Here is a 25964-nt window from a genome sequence, read left to right on the forward strand (position 1 = left end):
ACTGAGAGACATGTGGTGGAGACTGCATGCTCCTGTCTCATTCATCTGTTTCTAACCCCAAAACTTCACCAGCATTTTATGTGTTGGAATGTGAAGTCTGCTAAAGGAAAAGAAGGAGGAAAAAACCTGAGAAAGAAAAGAAAGTTGATTTCTCCCTTGTTACAACTGACCACTCAGAAAACTTCTGATACCATGTCAAAAGATGCAAATGTAACAGGGCAGTTCATCTCCTCCATGTGATGCACGGCTGGGACATACCTGAATGCCAGGCCTTTCTCACAGCTTCCATCTCATACCTGCATGGTTCACCACTGCTCCTCCTGCTCTAGGTGGGCTTAGCAACCCATTCTCTACCTACCTTCTGCATCCAGAATGACCTCAGCTTTAAAAGCCCTCTACATACAGATGACCCTTCAATCTTTATCTCTAAGCAGGACCTTCTCCCAGGCTTCTAGACAGGTGCCTATTTGACATCACCTCTCTGTTGTCAAACAGACACCTCATAATACATTCAGATGAACTCTCCTGACACTCCACCCCATCCTCTCTTCAATAATGAACACCAGACCCAATGCAGGAGCTGAGGTCCCAAGGATTTCTCAAAATATCCTTTCCCTTACACCCAAGCCCAGGGGTCTTGACAGCTCCACAAAATATATCCACTCTGCTCCCTCTCCACTGCCACCACCATCTCTTACCATGATCACAATGAGTGCTACAGTCTCCTAGTTGATCCCTCTCTACCTCCCCTGACAGTCAAGGAGCAGTCAGAGAAAACAATGACTTCCCAATTGCCCTTAAGACTAAATCCCAGAGCCTGCTCCCCAGGTACACCCCACCCTGCTTGCCCCACTCTACTCCAACCGTGTTTCTTCTAGGGTCCTCACACCAAGTACATTCCTGCATCGGAGGCTTTGCACAGGCTGTGCCCTCTGCCTAGAATGTTTTCTTCCCTATATCCTCTTCTCAGGCAACTGGCCTCCTTTCACCATTCAGATTTCAGGCCTCCCCTAACGGATTCACAGTGCTCACATCTCAGTATCTAGCGCTCTCTAAAGCTCTAATTTACTCACTTACTTGTGTTACTGTTTTTCGTTCTCTCCAAACTATAAGCCCCAAGAGAACAGAACTGTCTGTCTAGTACCCTCACAGCATCTACAACCACAGCCTGGTATACAACAGGCCCCCCAAAATACTGCTGAATATAAAAATGATGACATGAAATAAAAAAGAATATTAATATGTATCAATAAACATGATATTATGGATCACTGTCAAAAGAGGCCTAATAACCTATTAAAACAGAAGTCAGGTTACAAAACTACATGTGAGGTAAACTTATTCTGGGTTAATAAACTATATATGTATCTCCACACTGGCACAGAAAAACCTGAAGAGACTACCGTGTATTTCTGATGGTAGGCTTCTGGGTGGCTTGGCCATTTTCTATAGGTACTGTGGGAATCAACAGGCAGGAAACGAGCATCCTCCTTTCCCAGTCTTTGTGTTGCCCCCAGGCAAGAACTCCAGAGAAGATGGCATTGGCTTCCTTCCGCACCCTCCTTCACTCCTAGCAGAGCACCTCAACTGATCAAGGAGTCTGAGATGAGAACTGAGCATGCCTGCCCCACTCCATCCCCTCCTAGTTCTAGGAATCTGCTCGTACACAGGAACACTTGGTGGCTACCTCCTCCACATCACAAGCTGTTCAGGGGTAGCTGCCATGAATTTGCCGGGTGCCACTGTCACCAGTGGCACTATTACTATTACTATGCCAGGCCACCTAATTCAGGGAAAAAGTAAGAGCAGCCCATGTGAATAGCAACTTGACACTGTGGACTGATGGACTCCTCCTCATTCGTCCATTCAATGAAAGGTCCCAGGGCACTCTGGGAACTACTCTAAGCTCACAGGATACATCAGTGAATACAGCAGACCAAGATCTCTGCTCACCCAGAACTTACAATCCAGCAGGGAAAGCCAACCAAGGCATAGTGAAAGAGTATAAATTTATGCAGTATATTAAATCATGATGGATGCTAACTCCAAAGCACGTATCTGTCACTATTGTCGTTTATGAAATAAAAAATACATTATCACCACACAGCAGGTTCTCTGAATTGCTTGAGGAATGCGTTGTTAAAAATTTCTGGAAAATGTTTTAATATCAAAATTTTGATTAGTAACTGAAGATTTTAACAAAAAATATTCTTAAATAATCAGTTAAGAAGTCTAAATCTTGTTCAACTGTACAAAAATAAAAATTTTAACATGCATATTAACAAATGTCCTCTGACACCAGGAATGGGGATTTGTTGCCACACCACTTAAAAATGCGTCAGGAAAAATGGGAAATGATTCTACTCCAACCTGTCATACAGATCCTGCCTAATTCCAAGTTAAGCACCCTTTCTCAAAAACAGGAAGCTGATGGCATTTGCTTGCCCTTTCAACTCTTCAACTTTTAAAAACATAAATATATTTAAATGCTTCTCCCTCTTCTTGTTCTGAAAAAGTGCCCCTTTGTAGCCTTGGTGAATAAGAACCCCATCTGCCAACCAAATAAGCCTCTCTTTGGATCAGCTTCTCTCAGAGTCAGCGCACGAAGAAAGTGTGATGCCACCATGTGTTTCCCAGGCCTTCTAATCTCCACCACAGTGCCACCCACAGCGGTCTCCTCACAGGGACATCAACAATTCCCTGAATGAGAGCCACACAGAATGAGGTCTCTCCCTGCTCAGAAGTCTGGCCTGGGCCTTGTTCTCAGCCGTTCAGATCACCTGCTTCTCTCCTGACGTGGTGTCACAGCAGGCTAGTTGTGCCCAGGCAAGCGATTTTTCTGTCTCCTTGTTTCTTGCACACAGGAACTTTTTCTCCCTTCCCATAAACTACTTTGAAATCACAATAAAATGACCACAGAGCTATGAAGTCTGCACAGAATTCTACCCCAGGTCTACCACAACGCCCCACCTGGAGGAGCAGGCCCAGGCACACGGGTGCATACACCCTGCTGCCCAATTCCCCAGAGCTGAAGACCCTCTGCATTTCCACCTTTCTCAAGTATAAATTCTAGGTCCTTTAAAGTTTACCTTTATTTCATCTCTACACCCTTCACCACCAGTGGACACCACCCCAGAAGCATGTCGGAACTCACAGAAAAAAAAATTAAAAAAAAAAAAAAAAAAGAGAACTCACAGAAGCACAAAGCTGCCCGAGGACCCCTGCCATGCAGAGGAAGCAGCACTGCCCATGCACACTTCCTTCACCACATTCACCCTGGCTCAGCTGCAGCTTCTCATCATTTAGAACGAATTTCTTTTTGTTTCTGTTTTTCATTTGATTTTCCAGCTTTCCGAAAGCATCAATACTGGAAAACTTGGGATATTTTTTAGGAACATTATCCCAGATTTTTTTTATTGGTGCATTATATAAAGTTGTATATAACAGTGGAATTTGTTGGTACATATTTGTACCTGCACACAATGTAACTATAATTTGGCCAATATCACTCCCCAGCACTTCCCCCCTCACTCTCCCCCACTCCCCTGGTCCCTTTTCCTCTACTGATCTCCCTTTGATTTTCATGACGTACCCTTCCAACACATTTCTTTTCCTTTTTCCTCTCCAGCTTCTGCATATAAGAGAAAACATATGGCTCTTGACCTTCTGAGGCTGGCTTATTTCATTTAACATAATGTTTTCAAGTTCCACCCATTTTCCTGCAAATGACATTTTTTCTCATGGCTGAATTAAACTCCATTGTGTATATGTACCACATATTCTTTATCCATTCATTCATTGACAGACACCTAGACTGGTTCCACAGTTTGGCTATTGTGAATTGTGCTGCTCTAAATATGGGTATGAAATATATTACTACAGTATGACGACTTTAATTCTTTAGAATAAATACTGAAGGGTGGTAAGCTGGGTCACAGGGTGATTCCATTCCTGTCTTTTGAGGAGCCTCCATACTGATTTCCATAGTGGTTATACTAATCTGCAATCCCATCTACAGTGTAAAAGTATTTAGGAACTTCTTTGAAAATCTTCAACAGGACTTTATAATTACAAAGAGAACAGAAACATCTGGCAGGTAGGCAGATTAGGTAAAATGGTAGATTATGACATCCAGCTTCAGGATTCAGATGCTTTCAGCTACTTGGGCTTAAATGGAGATGAAAAAAAAATGGGGAATAAGGACCTTCCCTTCACGCTGCAGCCTCAAAAAAAAAGTCCAAAAAAATCAGACAATGCGGGCTGGGGTTGTGGCTCAGTGGGGCCTGGGTTGTGGCTCAGTAGTAGACAGCTTGCCTAGCACGCGTGAGGCACAGGGTTCAATCCTCAGAACCACATAAAAATAAACAAATAAATAAATAAAATATTGTGTCCACCTACAACTAAAAAAAAAAAATTTTTTTTTAAAAATCAGACTATGCTTCCACATATCCCCACCATGGACACCACTGTTTTGAAAGGCTCAAAGCATTAACAGATACTTTAGATAAAGTACCCAAAAAACAACTCTGCATTCCATGACCCTTAGGAACTCACTAGCTAAAGACATGAGAAAAGGACTCTAAGAGACTCAATCATATCCCTGTAGCTGAAGTCTCCCAAAATACACTGGAGTGGTATGGGGACAGCAAAGCTAAGGCCAAGGTTAATTAAAACAGGCATCTAGGATGAGTGCTCTCAGCCAGGTGGGTTTCTCTGGGTATGTTTTAAAAATGTACATTCTTGGGCCTTGGGGGAAGTGGGGAGGGTCTGAAACAGACAAATGGAGACCAGCAAATGAAAGGTGATTCTGACCAGCTTTAGTCTGAAGTCCTCTAAGCCAAAGAATGCCATTTTCTCCACGATTCTTCCCTTTCCATGGCAGCCCACCCTCCCAGAGGACTCAGACTCTCCTTTAAGTGTGGACTCAAAGTGGATCTTCATTTACACCTCAATATTTCTTAAAAGCAAGCTCAGCAAACAGCACAGTAAGTTATGAAATGGACAAAAGGACAATCTGTCCAAAGTTCAACTCCAGTACTAGACAAGTAAGGAAACTCGAGACAATACCACAGAAGAATCTCAAGAGCTCAGAAGAGGTGCTGCATGTGTCAACCCCACTGAGTGCAGAGGCTGTCACGGGGAAGGAAACATTCTGGAATTAGAAGTGGTGGTGCTCGCATAACTTTGTGGATATATGAAAAATCACTGGATTGTACACTTTATAAAAAGACAATTAACATTAAAAATGAACTTCCCAAGCTGGAGCCAAGCCTCCCTAGAAGGTGCTGCACTTCCAAACACCTTTGAGAGCAACAACAATCTTTATTAAAGGTCTCTGTGTACCATTGCTTAAGACTTGAGGAGGCTGACCAATGACAGAGCCAAGACTAGAACCAGCTTCTGAGCCAGTTCTGCATTCTTTTCATTCAAGAGAGCAGAGGTTCTCCACTCAGGTTCTGTGGAATACTATCAGAGGTCCAAGACTTCCTAGAAACTTTTAATTTCAAAATTTGAAATCTGAATAAGGAACACCTATAACAAATATGTTCTAACATAAAAATTCATTGCTCAAGTTTATAATTTGTAATTAAATTCACCTTAGTATCCAGTGGTGTCATTTAAGTCATTATTGGGCTAATGAGAAAAACCAGAAATGAATATAAGATTAAATGATATATTTGTACCCAGGCCTAATATAGACTTATAGAAATGACTGCTGTGGAGGGAAAAAAACAAAACAGTTTCTCCATGGAAAAGGGCATGGTACAGTATCACCAAATTCCAAAGAACCTGCTGGAGAACACTCAGGATGAGATTCATGTTGCAAGAAACAACTTAGTTTTGAGAAAACATCATCCATCAAATTCACTAAGACCTTTAATGGAAATTTTACTAGTTTTGTAGTTTCTATTTATGTAACATATATATCTAAGTTTTTTATCTGCATAAGAATTCCAGAAATTAAGAAATCTATACTGCTTTTTTTATTTTATTTCATTTATTCAACAAGCATTTCTGAATAATAACCATGGGCCAGATATTCTTCTAGGTGCTACATACTGAAGTAAAATTACAATAAAATTGTTTTGGTACAAACTGAAATGGGTCCACAGGAATTTTTTCCCTTTATAGAACATTTTCTTTAACATCTTACTCAAATTTTATGAGCACTATTCTCTACAGGTGAGAGCTGCTTCTCTTACCATTTCTCATTCAAATGTGCTATACGGGACAGTCTTCATCTGTCCACTCTCCCCACAGTGGAAGGACATACAGCCCAGCACAGATTCCAAAACATCCTGCCTACTTCCACTTCTCCCCAGGCAAAAGTGCCAAGTTGACATAAGCTGTCTGATAAACAGACCTTTGCTACTTGGGTTTGGGAATCCAATTATCTCACTTCATACTAAGTTGAACAGAGGAATTACATTTAATCCAACTGCCACAAGATTATCACATTTAATTTGAAACTTGATTGCATGCACTGTGTTCAAAAACAAAATGATGTCACTCTTCAAGTTCAGCTCTGTGTTTGCTGTTCATATGCTATTTCATATTTGCAATTTAATCAGAAAAGACCTGCCTGGGTTCAGAAAATAAGTCTGGGACCATCAAGCCAGTAGCTCTGTCAAAACAAAGCCCTACTTCAGGGTTAACAAACTTTCCAGGTCATCAGAGCCAAAATATCTCAATAGCCTTTATAATTAGATTCACCTGTGCTTCTCAATGTAGAGCACTTTTAGGAAGTTTGAGGGGTCCTAAATGATCCCTCAAAAATTGTAGTTTCAGGGGCTGGGGCTGGGGCTCAGTGGCAGAGCACTTGTCTAGCACGTGTGAGGCATTGGGTTCGATCCTTAGCACCACATACAAAAAATTAAGCACATAAAATGAAGGCATGCTGTCCATCTACAACTATAAAAAAAATTTTAATGAAAATAATGTGGTTTCATATTTCAAAGAGAGAGAACACAAAAATGTTATCTAGCAAAACCAATCACTGAAAAATTACAACCCTCGATTGGCAACTTTATAAAATTATACAAAGAAAAATTAAAAATACAAGAGCACTCAAGAATTTTTCCCTACACACTGTGGGCTATGGTCCATGCATGTAATCTCAGCTAATTAGGAGGCTGAGAAAGAAAGATCCCAAGTTCAAGGTCAGTCTGGGTAACTCAGGGGGACTCTATTTCAAATTTTTAAAAAGAATGTTAGGGGGCTGGGGTTGTGGCTCAGTGGTAGAGCACTTGCCTGACATGTGTGAGGCACTGGTTTCAATCCTCACACCACATATAAATAAATAAATAAAAATAAAGATCCATCAACAATTGAAAAAATATTTTTAAAAAAGAGTGCTAGGCAAAAGTTGACTCCAAATGGATCAAGGACCTAGGAATTAGACCAGAGACTCTGCATCTAATAGAAGAAAAAGTAGGCCCTAATCTTCATCATGTGGGATTAGGCCCCAACTTCCTTAATAAGACTCCTTTAGCACAAGAATTAAAACCAAAAATCAACAAATGGTATAGATTCAAACTAAAAAGTTTCTTCTCAGCAAAAGAAATAATCTGTGAGGTGACTAGAGAGCCTACATCCTGGAACAAATGTTTACCCCTCACACATTAGATAGAGCTCTAATCTCTAGGGTATATAAAGAGCTCAACAAGACAAGCACCCAAAAAACAAATAATCCAATCAATAAATGGGCCAAGGACCTGAACAGACATTTCTCAGAAGAGGATATACAATCAACAAATATACAAAATAATGCTCATCATCTCTAGCAATCAGAGAAATGAAATGCGAATCAAAACTACTCTAAGATATCATCTCACCCCAGTAAGAATGGCAGCTATTATGAAGACAAACAACAACCAGTGTTGGCGAGGATGAGGGAAAAAGGTACACTCATACACTGCTGGTGGGACTGCAAATTAGTGCGGCCAATTTGGAAAGCAGTATGGAGATTCCTTGGAAAGCTGGGAATGGAACCACCATTTGACCCAGCTATTCCTCTTCTCGGACTATACCCAAAGGACCTAAAAACAGCATACTACAGGGACACAGCACATCAGTGTTTATAGCAGCACAATTCACAATAGCTAAACTGTGGAGCCAACCTAGATGTCCTTCAGTGGATGAATGGGTTAAAAAATGTAGCATTTATTCACAATGGAATATTACTCAGCACTAAAAAAGAATAAGATCATGGCATTTGCAGGGAAATGGATGGCATTAGAGAAGATTATGCTAAGTGAAGTTAGCCAATCCCAGAAAAACAAATACCAAATGTTTTCTCTGATATAAGGGGGGTGACTCAAAGTGGAGTAGGGAGGGAGGGCATGGATGAAAAATCACCTCTAGATAGGAAATAGGGGTGGGAGGGAAAGGGAGGGAGAAGGGGAATAGCAAGGATAGGGGAAGGAGACGGTCATCATTATACTAAATTCATGTATGAAGATGTGAATTTGGTGTCGACATACCTTATATACAAACAGAGATATGATAAATTGTGGTATAAAGGTGTATTAAGAATTGTAATGCCAAAAAAAGAGCTCATATATAATGGCATGATTTTACATGAACATATTTTACATACAGAGTTATGAAAAACTGTGCTATGAATGGATAATCATGAATGTAATGCACTCCACTATTGTCATGTATCTAAGAAAAAAAAAAGAGTGCTAGAGGGGTCGGGGTTGTGGCTCAAGTGGTAGAGCGCTTGCCTAGAACGCGTGTGGCACTGGGTTCGATCCTCAGTACCATATAAAAATAATGTAGATATTGTGTCAACCTAAAAAACTAAAAAATAAATATTAAAAAAAATTTTTTTTTTTTTTAAAGAGTGCTAGGCCTGTATCTCAGAGGTATAATCCTTCTGGTACAATCCTCAGTACCAAAAAAAAAAAAAAAGGCATTTTTAATATTAAAATTTCTGAAGCTACTACCAACTAAAAACATGTAATGTCACTTTAAGAATCAGTATAAACTAGCATTCTATTGTTTGCTTACTCTAGAGAAACTTTGTACTAGAAGAAAAACAAATAAATGAAAGAACATTAATAGTTCAAAAACAGCACACAAAAGTGATTTGAACATATTCAGGGCGACCGTTTTTCATTATACAAGGTTGATGGTACCACATTCCACTTGGAAGAAAGCCATTTGAAATCTGGAGACTCGGGAATGCACCAGTTATATTTTAAGTCAAACAGTTAATTAATGACTAAACAAAAGAAATTTCAGTCTGGACAACATATATGGAGTACTAATAAGTGTAATTACGAAGTAGTCATTTGTGCGATCAGAAAGTTGCATTAGCATAATTATTTCTGGCTCTGGGACTTAAAAATAATAACTTAAAATGTAGAAATCTTGTAATAGTTCACCTAATACAGATGTGAATACAACCGATTATGAAATAAGACTGGATTCCAATAAAGAACATGCTCTGTGTTTCATACAGTCTTTCTTCCCTGCACCAAAAATACAAATCAGGCCTAACTCCAAGTACTGGTACAAAATTTCTACTCTTAATATATTTTCTTCATTATCCAAAGCCCACATATTAATAATATTCATGATTAAAAAATCAAACCTATTTCTCTAGAAAATAAATGCTTGCTTACTTTTTAAAAATAAGCTTGCAAAAATACATTATTTATAATACTTGAAGATACAACTGAATAAAAATGTCAAACAATTCTATAAAAGGATTAGAAGTCACTAAAATGCTGAAAGATCATGGAAAAGCCCACTTGAAATTGTTCTTTGGGACAGAACAGGAGGGACTATGAGCCTGGACTGGACTTCCCAGACCCTCCCTTTGCAACTAGCTCCAACTCTGGGAACACTATGTAACATCTCCATGTCTCAAGTTTCCTCATCTATAATACAAAGATAATCAAATAACCCGTCTCATAGTATTAATTCAAAGATTCAATGTGATTATTCATGTAAAAGACTGAATAGTGCCTAGCATACAATATACGTTCAATAAATGTTGCTTCCACAATTACTGTTGTAGTCATCATCATTTCCTCTCTGGTCTTCAGAACCTTGGGAAGAGTACTTGTGGTTGAGAAAAGAATAATCTAAAATTGATCTGTTTTTAGGTACAGCATCTAATTTATTCTGGAACTGTAAATAACATTCAAGAAGGACAGGAGATTTTATGTATTTCAATAGGTTAAAAAAGGTTTAAAATAGCTTAACTAGACCAAAGATCCCTCATCTTGTTAAAGTCTTCTTTTGGTGACTTTCAGCTGCACCAAATGTTTGCACTGACCCCCCCCCCCCAATATTAATTCTCCATTAACTCCTTCTAATTCAAAAGTACAATACAGAATGGATTTGCTGAGTACACTAAAGCAGCTTAGAGTTAAAGAGTCTTCAATTAAAAACCTAGACAACAAATAATAGAATGAAAGTTCCTGGGCATGAATAAGTAACATGAAAGAAATTAAGTTCAGAAACACGCCCTATCAAATGTGTTGTTTTGACCAAATTATTCAACCCTATCCTACCTATACTTCTTCATATCTAATAGGAAATATTACCCATTTTAAAATATTATTACAAGGCTTAGAAATAATTATAAAAAATACCCAGTCACTAGCAAAGAATGGGTGCTCAATAAATGGCAACATGTGCATAGGCCCCGTCTCACACCCTCTCCCCCACACACACGTGCATAAGCACAGGCAGGCACAAGTATAAAAGCTGGGTTCTGAATAGCCACAAATATTTTAACCCAAATCTGAGTAAAGGAATTCCTTAAAAGTATAAGAGGAGTCACTTTATGTCCAGGATTTCAACCATACACATTTAGCAGAGGGCAGGCGGTGAAGACACTGGAGACCAAGAAAGATGACAGCTGCTATTTTTCACAGGCAGCTCTGACCCCCAGTCTTACTTGGCAAACATACTGTGCAGAGATGGAAAACACAACTGTATCACGCACTTGACCACTCTCAGGCCCACATACCTCTCCCAGTGAGTGTCCCCTGTCCTAAAGAAGCGTGATCTGAAGAAATGCCGTTTTTAAACAACACGGCTTCTAAACACAGGCTGACTGCTTCACTTGGCCTTTAACCAAAACACAGCATCTATTTCAACTCTAGAAGGAAACAGTCTCCCAGCAGCATGGTGCAGCTGTCCTTCACATGATGAGCGAGTCAAGGAGTTTCGCAGCAGTGTTGACTAAACAGGATATACCTGCACCTAGAACCACAAAGCCCCAGCGAGAGGCGAGTTCATAGAACTTGGTTTTCTTCAGATTTTAATGGGGACATAAAGAATGGCAGGCTGACGAAAATGGGCAAGTATCAATACTCCACAAGACCAAAGAAGGAAATGCTTTAGTAATTGTACTAATTGTTGTGCTCCTTCTAACATCCAAGCCAGTTCACTGCCACATAACACCCTGCGGAATTAACAACCCCTAATATAAGTCTTCCACTGTCACACTTAATATTCCTCTATTTTTCCTGAAGCCAAGAATTAAATAGGAAAAACACACCAAGGTCTTTTACCTATCAATTCAGTTTTCTCCTAAGAGTTTTGCCAGTGTTGCGCTAACAAACTACTGCAGGATCAAGCTATCACAAGGGCCAAGGACACTATGTGACTGCCCTCCTCAGCTGTGCCACCTTCTGCTGCCATCAACCTTGGGAACACACTTCTTTGTGCTTCTGTAGCAGCAATACCTGCCAAAGAGAATCACCTTTTCTTATCCATAACCCCAATTTTACATTCCATCAGTCAGCAAGAGGGATGCATTTCCTCTCTGGAACTTGGACTATAGCAACCCATGGTATAGAGGAATACATATATTGGGTCCTGGAAGATTGACTTCCTCATTATCTTTTCATTGTATCCTCTATGAAAGTTCTTTATGGATGTTTTACACCATACCTAACAATTAATAAACTGAAGCATGTCAATAATTTAGAGGTAAACTTATGAAAGATGAAGGACATTGCTAAAAGTTTCAAAAAAAAGTTTTGAAACTACCAATCTAAATAATCTACCAAGTAAATTTCTGACAATGCTATACCCACTTTAATAAGACTCTTAAAGTCACCAATTTTAATCATTGGGTAATTTTTAGCTTTAAATATAAATTTAAACCATAATTACATTGCCAATTTTATTTGAAATATAACACTGAAAAACACCTACCTAACTTAATCCAACAGTAACTTAACACAAGCCTGTTCAAAACATTTTTTAAAAAGAGACTGGGGATATAGCTCAGTTGTAGCCCCCTATGTTCAATTCCCAGTGCCAAAAAAGAAAAAAAAGAAGAGAGGGAGAGAGAAAGAACATACCTATACCTATTGTAAGTTTTTTTACACTTAAAACTGGAATAATATATAATAATATTGTATCAATACATGTTCTAGGGAATACTAAGAAACATACCGAATTTTTAAATAATCCATAAGCTAGTACAGAGTTAATGAATGCCTTCCAAATTATATCATGTTGCTGATAAGAGTTACAATACATGATTAAGACTAATTTTCAGCATACTTCATTTTTATATCTGAAATGTTCGAAATAGTTAATATGTACCTGGTTAAAACCTTCGGCCTCTAAGCTAGCTAATGTTTGTCAAAACAAAAGGATCCTACCCAGGTGAAAAATTCCATTTATACAAATAATCAAAAATGTACATACTTTAAGAGAGATCTGAAATCAGATGAGACAAGGAAATAATAGAAAGTATTTAAATCTGTAACTTATGATAAGGAAAGGTACTTTCATCCCTGGAACCTCCCACAACTTGAAACAAAAGTATTGAGTCAAGAACTTTCAAAAATCAAGGCTCATCAGACAGCACTGTTTTCTTCTTGGGCCCTGACAAACCTGAGTGCCAATCAAGGCCAATACACTAACTTTAACCTAACTTGAAGTAAATGTTGAGCCAGCAACACCAACGTATTCAGACCAATGGATTTAGAACATTCATATTGTCACTCAGCAAAACAGTAACCTCCAGCCATCAGAACTACAGGAATATAATTCACAAAATGATTCCCTATAACCACACTAAATGAATATTATTCTACACTGAAAATGGACACATACCCAATTCTTGTCACCACATTAATGGCTATAACCCTAAACAAAAGTATTCAGATTTCAAAGTTTAAAAAGATGACAAAGCAATGCACTCCTAATACTACAACTCACAGATTAAAATTTACTACAAGCAGTCACTTTGCCCAAGAAATTAAACTTTCATCAATCTGCCCTCCATTTGGATGCTACTGCACACAGCCTCCATTCTCAGTAGAAATGCCCATCGTTGAGGTAAAGTCTTAATGCTCCAAGCAAACTTTCTTAATCAGAGAATACTAAAGCTCCTTTGCTCCTTCCCAATTTTAGCAAAACTTCACATTGTCAAAATGCTGTATTTTCTGTGAAACATTAACACTGCATATTTATTAGTTTATGACAACCCAGTACTAATGTTTAACTGAAATGTGGGCAGGGTTAACCACCAAAAGCAAGGCACCAAAAGGCAAGAAAATACAAACACAGAAATTCATGCTACCTTAGTTAAGTCAGCGTGCACATTTTACATGTTTCAATACAAGCCAAGCAGATCAAAGAGAGCTCAAGACACAAGTTGGTTTTTGTCAAATCCAGATTAAATATTCTTCTCATTGATAACTTCCTAGTTCCATATTTCAAATTTAACATAATATAAAGTAGTGCTAAGCAAAACAACCTAAAAAATTTGTCCTTAAAGTAATTATATCCTTAAAAATAGAAATTTATCTACCTCATTAGTGTTCCAACGGTGCCTCTCTTTTGGTAAACTTGAACATTTCGGCAGACATTCAAGCAGCTTTTTCGGTAAAAAGATTTTTACATGACTACTATTGCTGTTCCCATGATCATCTATAAAGAAGAAAACAATAAATTCAGACAAAATAAGAGAAAAGCCTCCCATTAAGTAAACTGGCAAGGTCAGAAACAGCAGCTCAGCTTGGTCACTGTAAGACCAAGAGCAGCAGAGGGCCACTATTCCTCTTAGCAACACTCATCTACAACCTGATCAGATGGATGGCAGCAGGTAGCTGGCCACAAGGTTCTAAAACAGGATGGAGCTTTGCTCCACCACAAGCAAAGGAACAAGGAATATCCCAGCAGCTGCCATAAATAGAATGTTACTTTTAATGGTTTTTTTCCCCCCGTGTTTCCATGAAGCACATCATAATTACAAAATGATTTAACCTGGCAAAACCTAAAAATCTTTTATTAACCACTTGAAAAAGCTTAAAAATTTTTAGGTAAGAAAAATTATAATAATACATGAGTATTTTATTAACTAATACCACTTTGTCCCTTTGAATACAAATGTGATTCATCCTTTCAAAACCAAGTCACAAATCTTATAAATACCAGGAAGTTAAATCTGCAGCTAACCTTTCTATCTTGAATCGAAAAATCCCACTTTGATTAACTTGATATACATGCACATATCTACAGAATATATTTCATCAAAATGTAACTCTTTGAAATGAATTTTTAAAAATTAATTACTTTTAGACTAGATGTTAAGTGGGACAACCTATAATCAGTCTACAAGATGCCTTCTAAAATATATATATAACATTTATTTCAGCCATTTATTTGCATATCATTTATTATTTGAATCCTATAACATAGTCCCTTTGCCTGGTTCAAAACTCCTTAGCAGTTGTGGCACACTTAGGTCAACGTTTCCAATTACCCACTCCAATTTTTCTTAGGGCTAAATAAATTCCCCCAAAATATAACCACAGGGTGTAATGAATAACTAGGTATTAAGAAACAGCACACTGAAACATTAAGGACTAAATTTGCTCCAGTAAGACAACTGTATCAACTTTTTCTGATATTAATAAGGTACAACAGAAACACTAAATTCAGACTTAAAGAGACCAAGATTCTGGCCCAGTTCTGCTATTTTCCAATTGTGTGACCTTGGGTAAGTTACTTAATATTTTCAGTTTTCCCAAATCATTAGAGAATTAGAGATCTTCTAATTCTGCTTTAGGCACAAATCTCTCTAAAATTTACTATTGTTCAATAACATCTTAAGAATTCAGCAGCCTTACATAGGTATATAGGCATTAGTTAATGATGTTAGAAGTAAAATACAATATTTTTCTAGTTATTCACAGTAATTTTGTTTAGCACAGCCTATTTTTGAACGTGCAAAAACATAAAAGAATTTTAAAATATTTAAGCTCAGAAAACTCTCTCCAAACATTTCTCATCTGATTAACACATTTCTTTTCATGGAAAAGATCTTAAAAGGAAAATATTGGGCATAGAAATAGTCTAAAAAAATTTAATACATCATATAGAATATTTTATAGGGATGAACTTAAGAGAGTTTTATCGTACTAAATCTTTTTTGGTCCATAAACTACATAACCAATTGAATTATAATGCCATCATATATTTCTATAACAGGATAAAAACTCAAAAAACTTAAAAATTGATTGCTTTTAAGAATCTAAAGTTTTAATTTAATAGCAAAATAAGATTAAACTTTCAAAAAGTCTTACTTAGAAATCAAAAGGAAACTGTTAACTAGGAGAAAGTTCATAGAAAGTTCTGTATTAATTACACACTATAAAACCTTTGTAATTTTATGTGCTTATGCATGCTCCCTGCACTTCGTCCTCCAGAGGGAGGTACCATGGGCCATAAAACTTTAAAGCACAGAAGACCAAATCACAGGAGTCTTCACCTCCCTTCTCTCAGCCCCTAAAGTGGTTTTATTCTCATTTCTAAAAAAATCACCATGACGATGTATACGGTTTGGGGAATAGAGATAAAATTCTAAAATCTACACTCAATTCAAATAGTCAATATTTACAGGGTACCTTTTCTGAAAATAGCACTGTGCTAGGTGCTTGACAGATGGGCTTACACTGCACTGCATATGAACAGTCTTGTCTCTGAGAAAGCTAGCTGTTAAAGAGTTCTGAAAAACAGTGATGTTCAGAGCAGAGGAGTGTACCTTAGCTTCTGGCTCAGAGTTTGTGGTCACAACCTGGTATGTTTTCTATTTTCTGTCCTTTTAGCCTCTATAAGGAACCTAGCTACCCATGGTAAATACTGTGTGTGTGTGTGTGTGTGTGTGTGTGTTTTCTTGACACCACAACTGGCTGTTATAGGAAAAGCTTCAGTCCTCCACTATGATACCAAATCAGGCTGTGGTGATTCAGCCCAGAGGCTTTTAAAGAAGAAAAAGCAGAACAGCTCTGTAAGTGCCATCTCAACCAGGCTTCCTCATCCAGCACTCAAGGGATGTGCAGCCAGGGCCTAAAAATGAATAAGACCATGACCAGCCGTCAGGTTCCCCTTAATCAGCTTCTAAACTCTACCATTTCCAGGACTTAGGCTCATACTAATGTAAACTGGATGTTTTTAAAGAAACACAACGTTGGGTAAATTTTCCCACTATGCATTATGAATATGGTGATTTCACTACTGGGGAAAAGAAAGTATTAAGAACTCAAAAAGGCAAAAATGTTAAAACTCATGTCTTAAATTTTTGGTGTTTCTGGTTAAAGAGTAATAAAGAAAAACTGCTTTTACACTGGCAAGGAACTGTTCACATGGCAATACTGCATGAAAATGTGTTTTTAATTAAAAGCTACTGTGTAATGTTTTTAGACTAGCTATAAATGATTAATAACATGCCAGTTTTTAAATCCTAATAACAGTATCTTAATAAAATTAAGGTATATGCTGGTTTCAACTGCATCTCAGTCTTCAATCCAAATAGTCAAACCCTAACCCTGCAAGGTGGGAGTGTCAACCAAATGTCAGTGAAACATTTCACTATTGTCATCTAACAAAATATGCACGTATGATATATGACTCTACAAAATAATTTTCTAACCTACTTCACAATAAAAACATAACTAGTGAAGCTCTTAAAATTGACAGATGATTTATCTGGCTGACAGCTATAATTCTAGAGAATGAACCATTCTTTCTAGTCAACCTTCAAATATTTTCCAAATGATAATTTTAGAGGCATACTATAATTTAACTAAATCTTTCTAAAATGTATAAAAATGCTCATTCACTTAGTTAACAAGAAAAAAGTAGAACACTTGCTTTCAGTTTTGTTTCCAAAAATTCTGATTCAGATTGCCAAATCCTTTATTTAAATCCAAAGAAATGTATTTGACATGTTCCTTGGGTCAGGCTGTGCCTTCTGCAAGGTAAACTGAAACTATATTAACTCTAAACTAGAAATTATACATCGTTTTGATTTATAATTAATAAAAATTAAATAATGAGTTCTACAACGATGAAGACTGTTATTCAATCAAGTTGATTATGATTAATCTCTCAACCTCTAGACCAAACTGTTCAAAATAAGTTGATATAACAGTGTATCCAATTGCTAAATCTTATTGGGAATATATTTGATCAACAACTTGGAGTGGTAAAATTAAAAGGAAGCTCTACAATTTTCTGTTTAGCTCTAATTATTATGTGCTGAGATTTAATGAGTAGGAGAGGAACTGATTCAGGAAAACATAAGCACATATTGTTACATCCAAGTCAGCACAGTGCTCACAGCAGCCAGCATTGTCCTGACTAACCTCAGACCTTCAAAGCACTATTCATCCAAAATAAATATTAATTAAGCACTGACTATGTGCCAAGCATTGATCAGATTTTGCATTATTCTTTTCCAATGCAAGTCTCCACAATGTATTAAGCCCAATTATAATTACAGAAAAGATTTTTAAAAGGGTAAAAAAAAATAAATTTTTTAAGTAAAAAAACATTAACTAGTTTTGCTCTTTAATAACCTTTCTCCTCCTTCCTATTTTTAGATGGCCCAGATTTACCTTTATCCTGTCAATCATGTTACTAAATCTCTAGTCCAGGTTTGGGTGGACTCATAACTCAGGTTTGATAAACTTCTATTCTGCATTTACATTTTCAATCTAAAAATATGTGAATGGGGCAGGTAAAAGTACAGGCACAGAAGCCCTTCAATCCATGACTTCAATTTGGGTTTGAGAGTACCCTATCCTGCTTTATTCCATACAATTCCAACTTTAGTTACATGTGATCAAGTAAATCTATTTTCTATTACTGACTGGAGATAAGCATTTGTGGGACTCTAATACATGAAGCACCCAGAAAGTACTTTACATTGGACTTTCTCAGTTAATCCTCTGATAAAATAGAAAAGCTTCATTACTCCCACTTTACAGATGAGGAACCTGAGGTTGAGATTCATTGTCCAGGATCCACAGATACAAGTGGCTCAACTGGGATCAAACATGACCTGTGGCTTCTCCCACATTGTCACACTATTCCTACTCTAAACTACTTGGTATAGGACTCTAGTATTACACAACTGTTCTATTAATATCCAACATCTGCAGAGTGCTTTGGCTTTCCTGTGTGACTGAATCCATTGCTTTGTGAATCCTCAGTAACTTTATGAGGAGAGAGTTCTTTCTGCGACCCCAGAAGGATTAAGTAACTCATCTAAGATCACACAGCAGTTAAAAGGCAGAATCCAGGCCTTCTAAGTCCTGGTCAAAAGCTGATTCACTACACTGACAGAGGAGTCACTCTCACTGCCAAGCCCACCCCTTCCTGTTAAGTCAAAAGCTTTTTCAAATCCTACCTTCTATAGGTGGCACGGTGTTGAGAACACAGTAGGTGCTAGTTCCGCAGAATACACTTTGGGAAACGCTCTAAGGAAACAGAAAATAAAATGTAAAACTAATCTTTGAAAAAGATATATTCTGGCTCTTCTGTGATATTCCTGACAAAGATGCAAAACCTGAATCTAATCATGAGGAAACATCAGACAAATCCAAAATGAAGAACATTCCACAAAATGACTGGCCTGCAATCTTCAATAGGGTCAAGGTCAAGAAAGTCAAAAAGGACTGAGAACTGTTCTGTATTAAATAAGACTGAAGAGACAACAGAATGTATCCCAAGGTTCAGATTACACATTTTTTTTTTAAACAAAGGTCACTGCTGGGTCAACAGGCAAAACTGAAATAGAATTTGAGGATTAGAGGTAGAGATGTCTCAATATTAATTTCCCAATTGTGATTAATATATTATAGTAATGTTCTTGTTTTTAAAAAATACATAACAAAGTATTTGAGAATGACAAAATTATCAATTTATTCACAAATTTCGGGAAAAAGTTCTTTTCACTGCAGGCATATGATGGTTGCAAAACTTAAGATACAGCCAGGTGCAGTGACACATGCCTATAATCCCAGCAACTCAGGAGGCTGAAGCAGGAGGATCTTAAGCTCAAAACCAGCCTGGACAACTTGGTAAGGTCCTGTTTCGAAGTAAAATAATAAGGGCTGGGGATGCAGCTCAGTGGCAAAGCGCTTGCCTAGCATGCATGAATCCCCAACACCACAAACAACTACCTAAGATTTGTGTGTGAGAAAAAGAACCCTGCTAGTGAACATTCATTATTTTTGTTACTTTTTTAAATGGGACACATATGTGCAGTACATAGAGTAAATTTTTACTAAGAACCAATGTTATATTCATTTTGCAGTCAATCAATATCAACATTATTAACCATTTCCCAGCAATATGCCCAACACCCAACTCATACAAAAGAATCTCAGTGCCAACCAGCAGTATAGAGGCTGGAACAATCAGGAGGAAGTCGGAAGACAGAGTCTTTGCTCTCAGGCTGCTTCAGTCAGATAAAACTATAGAGTTTTCATATTAAAATCTACACAAGGGTAACTTAAATTTTTTTTCTTTGGGTCTTGCCAGCCAATTATTTTCAGTCCTAATAACTTTTTTGTTTGGTTGTGGTATTATGTAAAATTTTAGATTATGCATCCTACATTATAAACTATCCATTTGTATACTTAGAAAACCAAAGATTGTTTACAAGTTCAGCAACCACCCTTAACATTTCTTATTTCAACTATGAAGAGTTCAGTTCTATCACTTGCTAGCTGTCCTTGGGAAAGTAACTGAACCTCTCTCTGTATTTCCTCATCAAAAAAAAAAAAGACAAGAGACCACTCTTGTCTTACAGGGCAGGAGGGGGAAGTAAATGGAATAATACATTCCAAAGTACTTTAAATTCAAAAAGACCTAACAAATAAAATAAGTGATTGTTACTATGTTAATAAGGACACTCTTCAACAATCTACATTTTCTAAGAACAAAGTGAGGATAGCCTGAATTTTTTATGCCAAAAAGAATGTTAAAACCTGACTAAACTTGACTTCCATGAATTTTTAATTTTCCTCTCCCTTGCATCCATAGTCAAGTGCTTCAGAAGTCAAATTATTTTCAGGGTCCATATAATAAATCCTTCTCCATAAAATGCCTTCAAGCTACCAGGATAACCATCAACTCCTTAATTCTTTTCTGTTTCTGGAAAAATTCTTGTTCTTAGGCTTTTAACTGTCTCTCTTTGAGTTCATCAGCAGTGGCTACCTATAGTAATATGTGAATTAACAACCTGGGGCTGAGCACACTGTGCACGCTTGTAATCCTAGTGGTTTGGGAGACAGAGGCAGGAGGATCGGGAGTTCAAAGCCAGCCTCAGCAACTTATCAAGGCCCTAAGCAACTCAGTGAGACCCCATCCCTAAATAAAATATTTTTTAAAAGGGCTGGGGATGTAGTTCGGTGGTAAAGCACCCCTGAGTTCAGCCCATGATACCTGGGAAAGCATCTGGATCCAAGGATCCTCCCTCTGAACTATGGACTACCCTCAGAGAATGGGATGATAGCATGCAAAGAGGCTGATGTGACATCAGCAGAACTTGCCTTCCTCCAACATCTACAGTCTCCAACAGCCCACTGCAACACAAAGGCAACATTCTCATACTCATACAGATTCTAAACTGAAACTTTTAGTTTATGGTGCTAGGCCAAGTGTGTGTAATCCCTGTAATCCCAGTGACTCACTCCAGAGGATGAGGCAGGAGGGTTGCAAGTTTGAGACCAGCCTCAGCAACTTAGCAAGATCCTGTCTCAAAATAAAAATTAAAAAGGGCTAGAGATATAGCTCAGTTGCTAAGTGCCCCTGGGTTCGATCCCCAGTACCAAAAACAAAAGTTTTATGGTGTTTAAAAAAAATCTTATATTCAAGAAGATATTTTCTGATATCCTATTACCAAAAGCAGACAGCAAAAGATGAAGCATTTTTCAAGATATCTTAACCATGGTCCCAGTCAAAATTTATGCTCAGTGAGACACGCTAATGAACAGCTTCATAAAAAAAGGATCTTCATACCCAAATTCAAAGTCTGATGACAAGTAAATCAGTGGTAAAATGTTCCAAATAACAAATAGGAAAAAGTAAGCATGAAAATAGTATCTATAACAAAAATATCGTGGACAAAATCAAGCATGCTTTCTTATAGCAGTGGTATAATAAAGTTTAACAGTTAATTTAACTAGGAAAGCAACTCACGTAAGTTGAGAGTAAAATCTAGTAAGTCATCCTAACCTCAAAACCTCCAGGCTCTCACAACACATTAGCCAAAGCACAAGAAAAGTGGAAAGGGAATGGCTGCTTTTGAAGAAGATCTCCTGTGCTGAGCAGTGAGTGAGGGTCTTGCACAGGACCACAAACTGAGCATCGCTGTCACTAGATGCCTGTCTGTAATACTGTGGTAACTCAGCCACAGAGGGAGGAGGCAGCCCCAAGTATCTGTAGAGCTGAAGTGGTCCATCCCAGTTCCCCAGTTCACTGTGGAGAAGTCCAGGCAAACCAGCCTCTCAGGACAACAGGGCAGACTGGAAAGGCACAAGCTTTCAAGTCAGAGAGATGTGGGCTTGCACCCTCCCTCATCTGTGGAAGTCCTGGGCTCTACTTGGCCAAGTCTTGCACTGGCCCATGCATTAGTCCATCAGAAAGCCTCTAGCGGCAAGGCTAGGCAGCCCTCTGAGTGCCTCTAAAGCAGCCTGTGTTTCTCTCCTTATTATAATTCCTTCCATTTGGTCTAAAATTATGAAAGGAGAACCTGCCACATGCCAGACACTGTTCTGGGAACTGGGATCCAGCAGTCAACAAGACAAGCAAGGGGCCTGCCCACCATAGATGCATGTCAGAGGAGCAAGGCAGACAGTAAGTGGGATACTTTCTAATAGGGATAAATGTTACAAAGGAAACAGAAGAGTGATGTGCTACTATGAGAACTCAGTGGAACTTTTTTTGTTGTTCCTAAATGTATATCCATGGTGGGGTAAAGGAAATGCTTGATTAGAAGATCAAGAAACCTGAATTTCATCATTAAACAAATCAACAATTCTCAGCCTCAGCCAGTCATCTAGGGAGATTTTTTTTTTTTTTTTTTTTTTTTAATTCTGATGCCCAGACTGCAATCCTGACCAGTTAGGGCAGAATGTCTGGGGAGTGGACCCCAGCATTAATAGTTCCCAAGTGATCCCAAGATGTGAAATAAACAGTTGTGTGGCTCTGGGCAACTATGACTTTCCTGGTTTTCTCAAGAGTCAAATGGGAGGTTGACTTGAGCAGGGCTTCTCCAACTTTATGTGCATGCAGGTCATCTGAGGATCCTGTTTAAATGCGGGTTCTGATTCACAGGTCTGTGTGGGGCCTGAGAGTCTGTCTCTAAAAAGCCCCAGGTGATGCCGATGCCGTGATTCATGGACACACCTTGAGTATCAGGAACCAGATGATCAACCTAAAAAATCAGGAATTAGATAAATGGTCTAAAAAAAGATCCTTCCAGTCCTGACATTCCTTAACTGCATAATTCTATGAATTTTCAATAGGTTAAAAAGTACTTTTGTCTGCTAATACAGACTATAATACAAAACTACACTAAAATATCCAAGCAAGATAAATTAAGAAATACCATAGAAATAGTTAACTCAATTAAGTATAGCACCCAGTATCTGCTAGAAGTACCCAAAGGGAGATGCAGAACACTAAAAACTATATTTCCAGCTTTCAGAAAGTACACTATCTAGTGGAGGAGACAACAATGAAAATGGAGTAATGAAAAAATAATGCATGGCACATTAAAGGCTAAAATGAGGGGCAGATGGTGGCAGTGTGGAAATGAAGTAACTGTTAATATGCTAAGGACAAATGCTTTGAAGGCAGGGGCTATGTTTTACTCATTTTGTCTCTCTTCAGGTCAGGATGTTACACTCAGGCACTTTCATTACATATGTACATAGTTTTTGGATGATGAATTACTAAAACAAAACGCTATATAATAAGAAGTGATAACAGTCTTTGGAATAGAAGAAGTATCATGATGAAAACTGTATTTACAGTTCTTTGAAATAAGGTCTGAGGATGTTTAAGTCTCCACAGAGTACCTTTAAAGCTAACTAAGAATCCACATAGCTTATTAAATCAAAGACAGAGAGAGGCCATACTGAGTGCAATAAACCACTGTACCAATTACAAGTGATGCATTAAACATTTTTTGTCACTCTATCCTGACTTAGATTGATTCATGAAGTGCACAGCCACTGCACATAGCATTACATACAAATAATCAAGGCAGAATCGGAAATCCTTCACCCCTTTAGTAAACTCACCAGCCTTAGGCAGCATTCTAGGAGTGGTGTCTACATTAGTCAGGCAGCCTAACTCTAGAACAAACTGTATGATGGTGCAAATACCATAAATATTTAGTTCTAGCCTGTGTGAAGTCCAAAACAGATGTCCCCAATCAGCAGACAGCTCTCCTCTAAGCAGTGGCTCTGGCATCTGAGTTGCTAGGGGACTTTCTAGATCCATGACTCCTCTGCACTGAGCCAGATGAGAAAAAGGCACAAACCTGTGCACAAAGACTCTGGAAATAGGCCTGGAAGTGGCACACTTCTCTGCTCTCACTCCACTGAAGAGAATTGGGCCACAAAGCCACACCTAATGCAAGGGATGCTCGGAAATGCCTAGGAAGAGGAAGTAGGTTTGGGGACCAGCTAGCAGTCTCTACCCACTGCCATCTGTAAACTGTCTTTTACTTACAGAAAAGTCACTCCTTCCAGAAATGTTGAGTGCCAACCTACAACTCCACCTTAACTCCCAAGGCCATTCAGCATCTAGTTTTTGATCTATGATAAATCTTTTTCTAACAAACTCAAAATCAGACTCTACCAAGGGCATCCTGAAGGCATTTCTGGCTTGTTCATCCCAGTGTCTCCAGTACTTAATTCAACATCTGGCATATAACAGGAGCTCAAATGTTTGTTGAACTTATGAAACAGTAACCCCATCCCAGCCTTGGGCTTTACCAAAGGTCTCCTTTTTTCTTTAGGCACTGCTCTCCCTCAACTAACACTACCCGAGTTGCCTCCTAGCTCTGGTACCCTGGACAACAGTTCTGAGGTGCTGAGCCTAAGTGTTCCTGCCACAGAGACAGGAGCAAATGACTGACAGCAAGATAGAAGCCAAGGAGTCTTGGTTTAGTCATGCTATAACTTTTTTTTTTTCTTTAAAAAGAACAACAAGATCCCTTTTCTTATTCAGGAAATAAGGGAATAGGACCAAAGCTATTTTAGACCCAGTTAAGGAAACTGAAATGGGGGATAGGCAATAGTGTTCAAGATACTAATGACTAATATAAAACTTCTTGATTGGGCACACACCTGCTAAATACAACAGCACAAGATCTGTCAAAAGACATGCTTTGGGGATACTCCATAAAACTGGGTTAATAACATCTGAGACAGAATAACCAACAAGTACCCCTAAGCAGCTTTATCCTTTTCCTGAATCACAAAAGGTCAATGGGAATATATATATATATACCTAGTACAATACAAAAATATTTTGTGCTCATTATCTTTCCAAAAGTGCTGCCATACCATAATAACCTCACAACACTCCTGTGGGATAAAGTCAAAATGAAGGCAAGACACATACATTAAAAGGATAAGGTCCAGGTCCAGTAGGTAGTGCTACCTCCTCCTGGGGTGGGCAAAATTAAATAGTGAAATGGGAACCTCTAAGAAACTGGGGCCATTTTGGGCTTTTAAACTGAGTTCCACACCTAGATTCGAGTCCAAAAGCAAACAAGTAACTAGAACAGACCACAGAGCAGCTGCCAGTTTAAGCTCATAGGAACTAGTTGTAGAATACAGCAGCATGATTTACTGTCTGAGAAATCAAATCAATTGATTCACTACTACCAGATGTTCATGTAAAGTGTATTTAAAGTTATTTCAGAATTTTTTTAAAAAAATCTTTCCAGATATGAATCACAATCTCATTAGAATTCTCATAAATTGAATTTGGTCAGGAAGCCAGTATACTCAACAGTCTGAAAATAATAAAAGAGCACTTAATAAATGCCCCCATTTATACAAATACACATATTCCAATAGAACATATTCAGGAAAAAAAACTATTGAAAAAAAAACTATTCAAGATTTTAAATTACATTGTTTTAGCAAGACTTATCGTTACTAGTACTAATAACAACAATATTTTTAATACCTCAGAAATAGAGAATCAAATATCAGCAGAATCAACCCCACAAATTAGGCCTCTATCTAAATTATATACACATAAAGCATTTTCAAATATAAAATCTAATTTTCATCCTAAAAGGTGGAAAAAGACATTAAACCTATTCCAGAAAGGGGGATGCCAAGGCACAACTGGGGCACTTGGCCAGGGCAGCAAGCCAGGAAGGAACAGGTCTCCAGACCTGGCTCCCCACACCATCAGGGACTGTTTCTACAAGAACACAGCTCACTCCCTCAGAAGACAGGAATGCTCCTCCACAAAGAAAGCATCCAAAATTTAGGGCAGAGAAAAGAAACAGGCAGCTCTGACAGAAAGCCAAAGCAATGAACACATGGAGGAAAAGAGTGCAGCACGCAGTAAGCTAAGCTGGGCAGTGGGCGCCCTAAAGGTAAGGGGCTTGGGAACAGAGCCTGCTGTACAGGCCCAGCTGATGATCTTGT

General features: G+C 38.2%; 1 protein-coding gene across 17 annotated transcripts in view; it reads right to left on the bottom strand.

Moving 5' to 3' along the window:
- Nucleotides 1–25964, bottom strand: part of Camta1 (calmodulin binding transcription activator 1) — a 767538-nt gene that overhangs the window by 719401 nt on the left and 22173 nt on the right. For 13 of the 17 annotated variants that reach the window (XM_058572707.1, XM_058572718.1, XM_058572709.1 and 10 more), the window contains 2 exons: nt 18683–18752; nt 13799–13917 (listed from right to left, as the gene is read on the bottom strand). In XM_058572707.1, the coding sequence (XP_058428690.1) occupies nt 13799–13917; nt 18683–18752 (189 nt within the window). Of the gene's footprint in view, nt 1–13798; nt 13918–18682; nt 18753–22689; nt 22718–25964 lie in introns of those variants that run through there. The other 4 variants (XM_058572711.1, XM_058572715.1, XM_058572708.1 and 1 more) reach the window with 3 other exon arrangements.

The sequence above is a fragment of the Marmota monax genome, unplaced genomic scaffold (assembly GCF_021218885.2).
Source record: "Marmota monax isolate L192 unplaced genomic scaffold, Marmota_monax_Labrador192_F-V1.1 WCK01_AAM20220418_F8-fsc00080, whole genome shotgun sequence".
In the NCBI taxonomy this organism is placed as follows: domain Eukaryota; kingdom Metazoa; phylum Chordata; class Mammalia; order Rodentia; family Sciuridae; genus Marmota; species Marmota monax.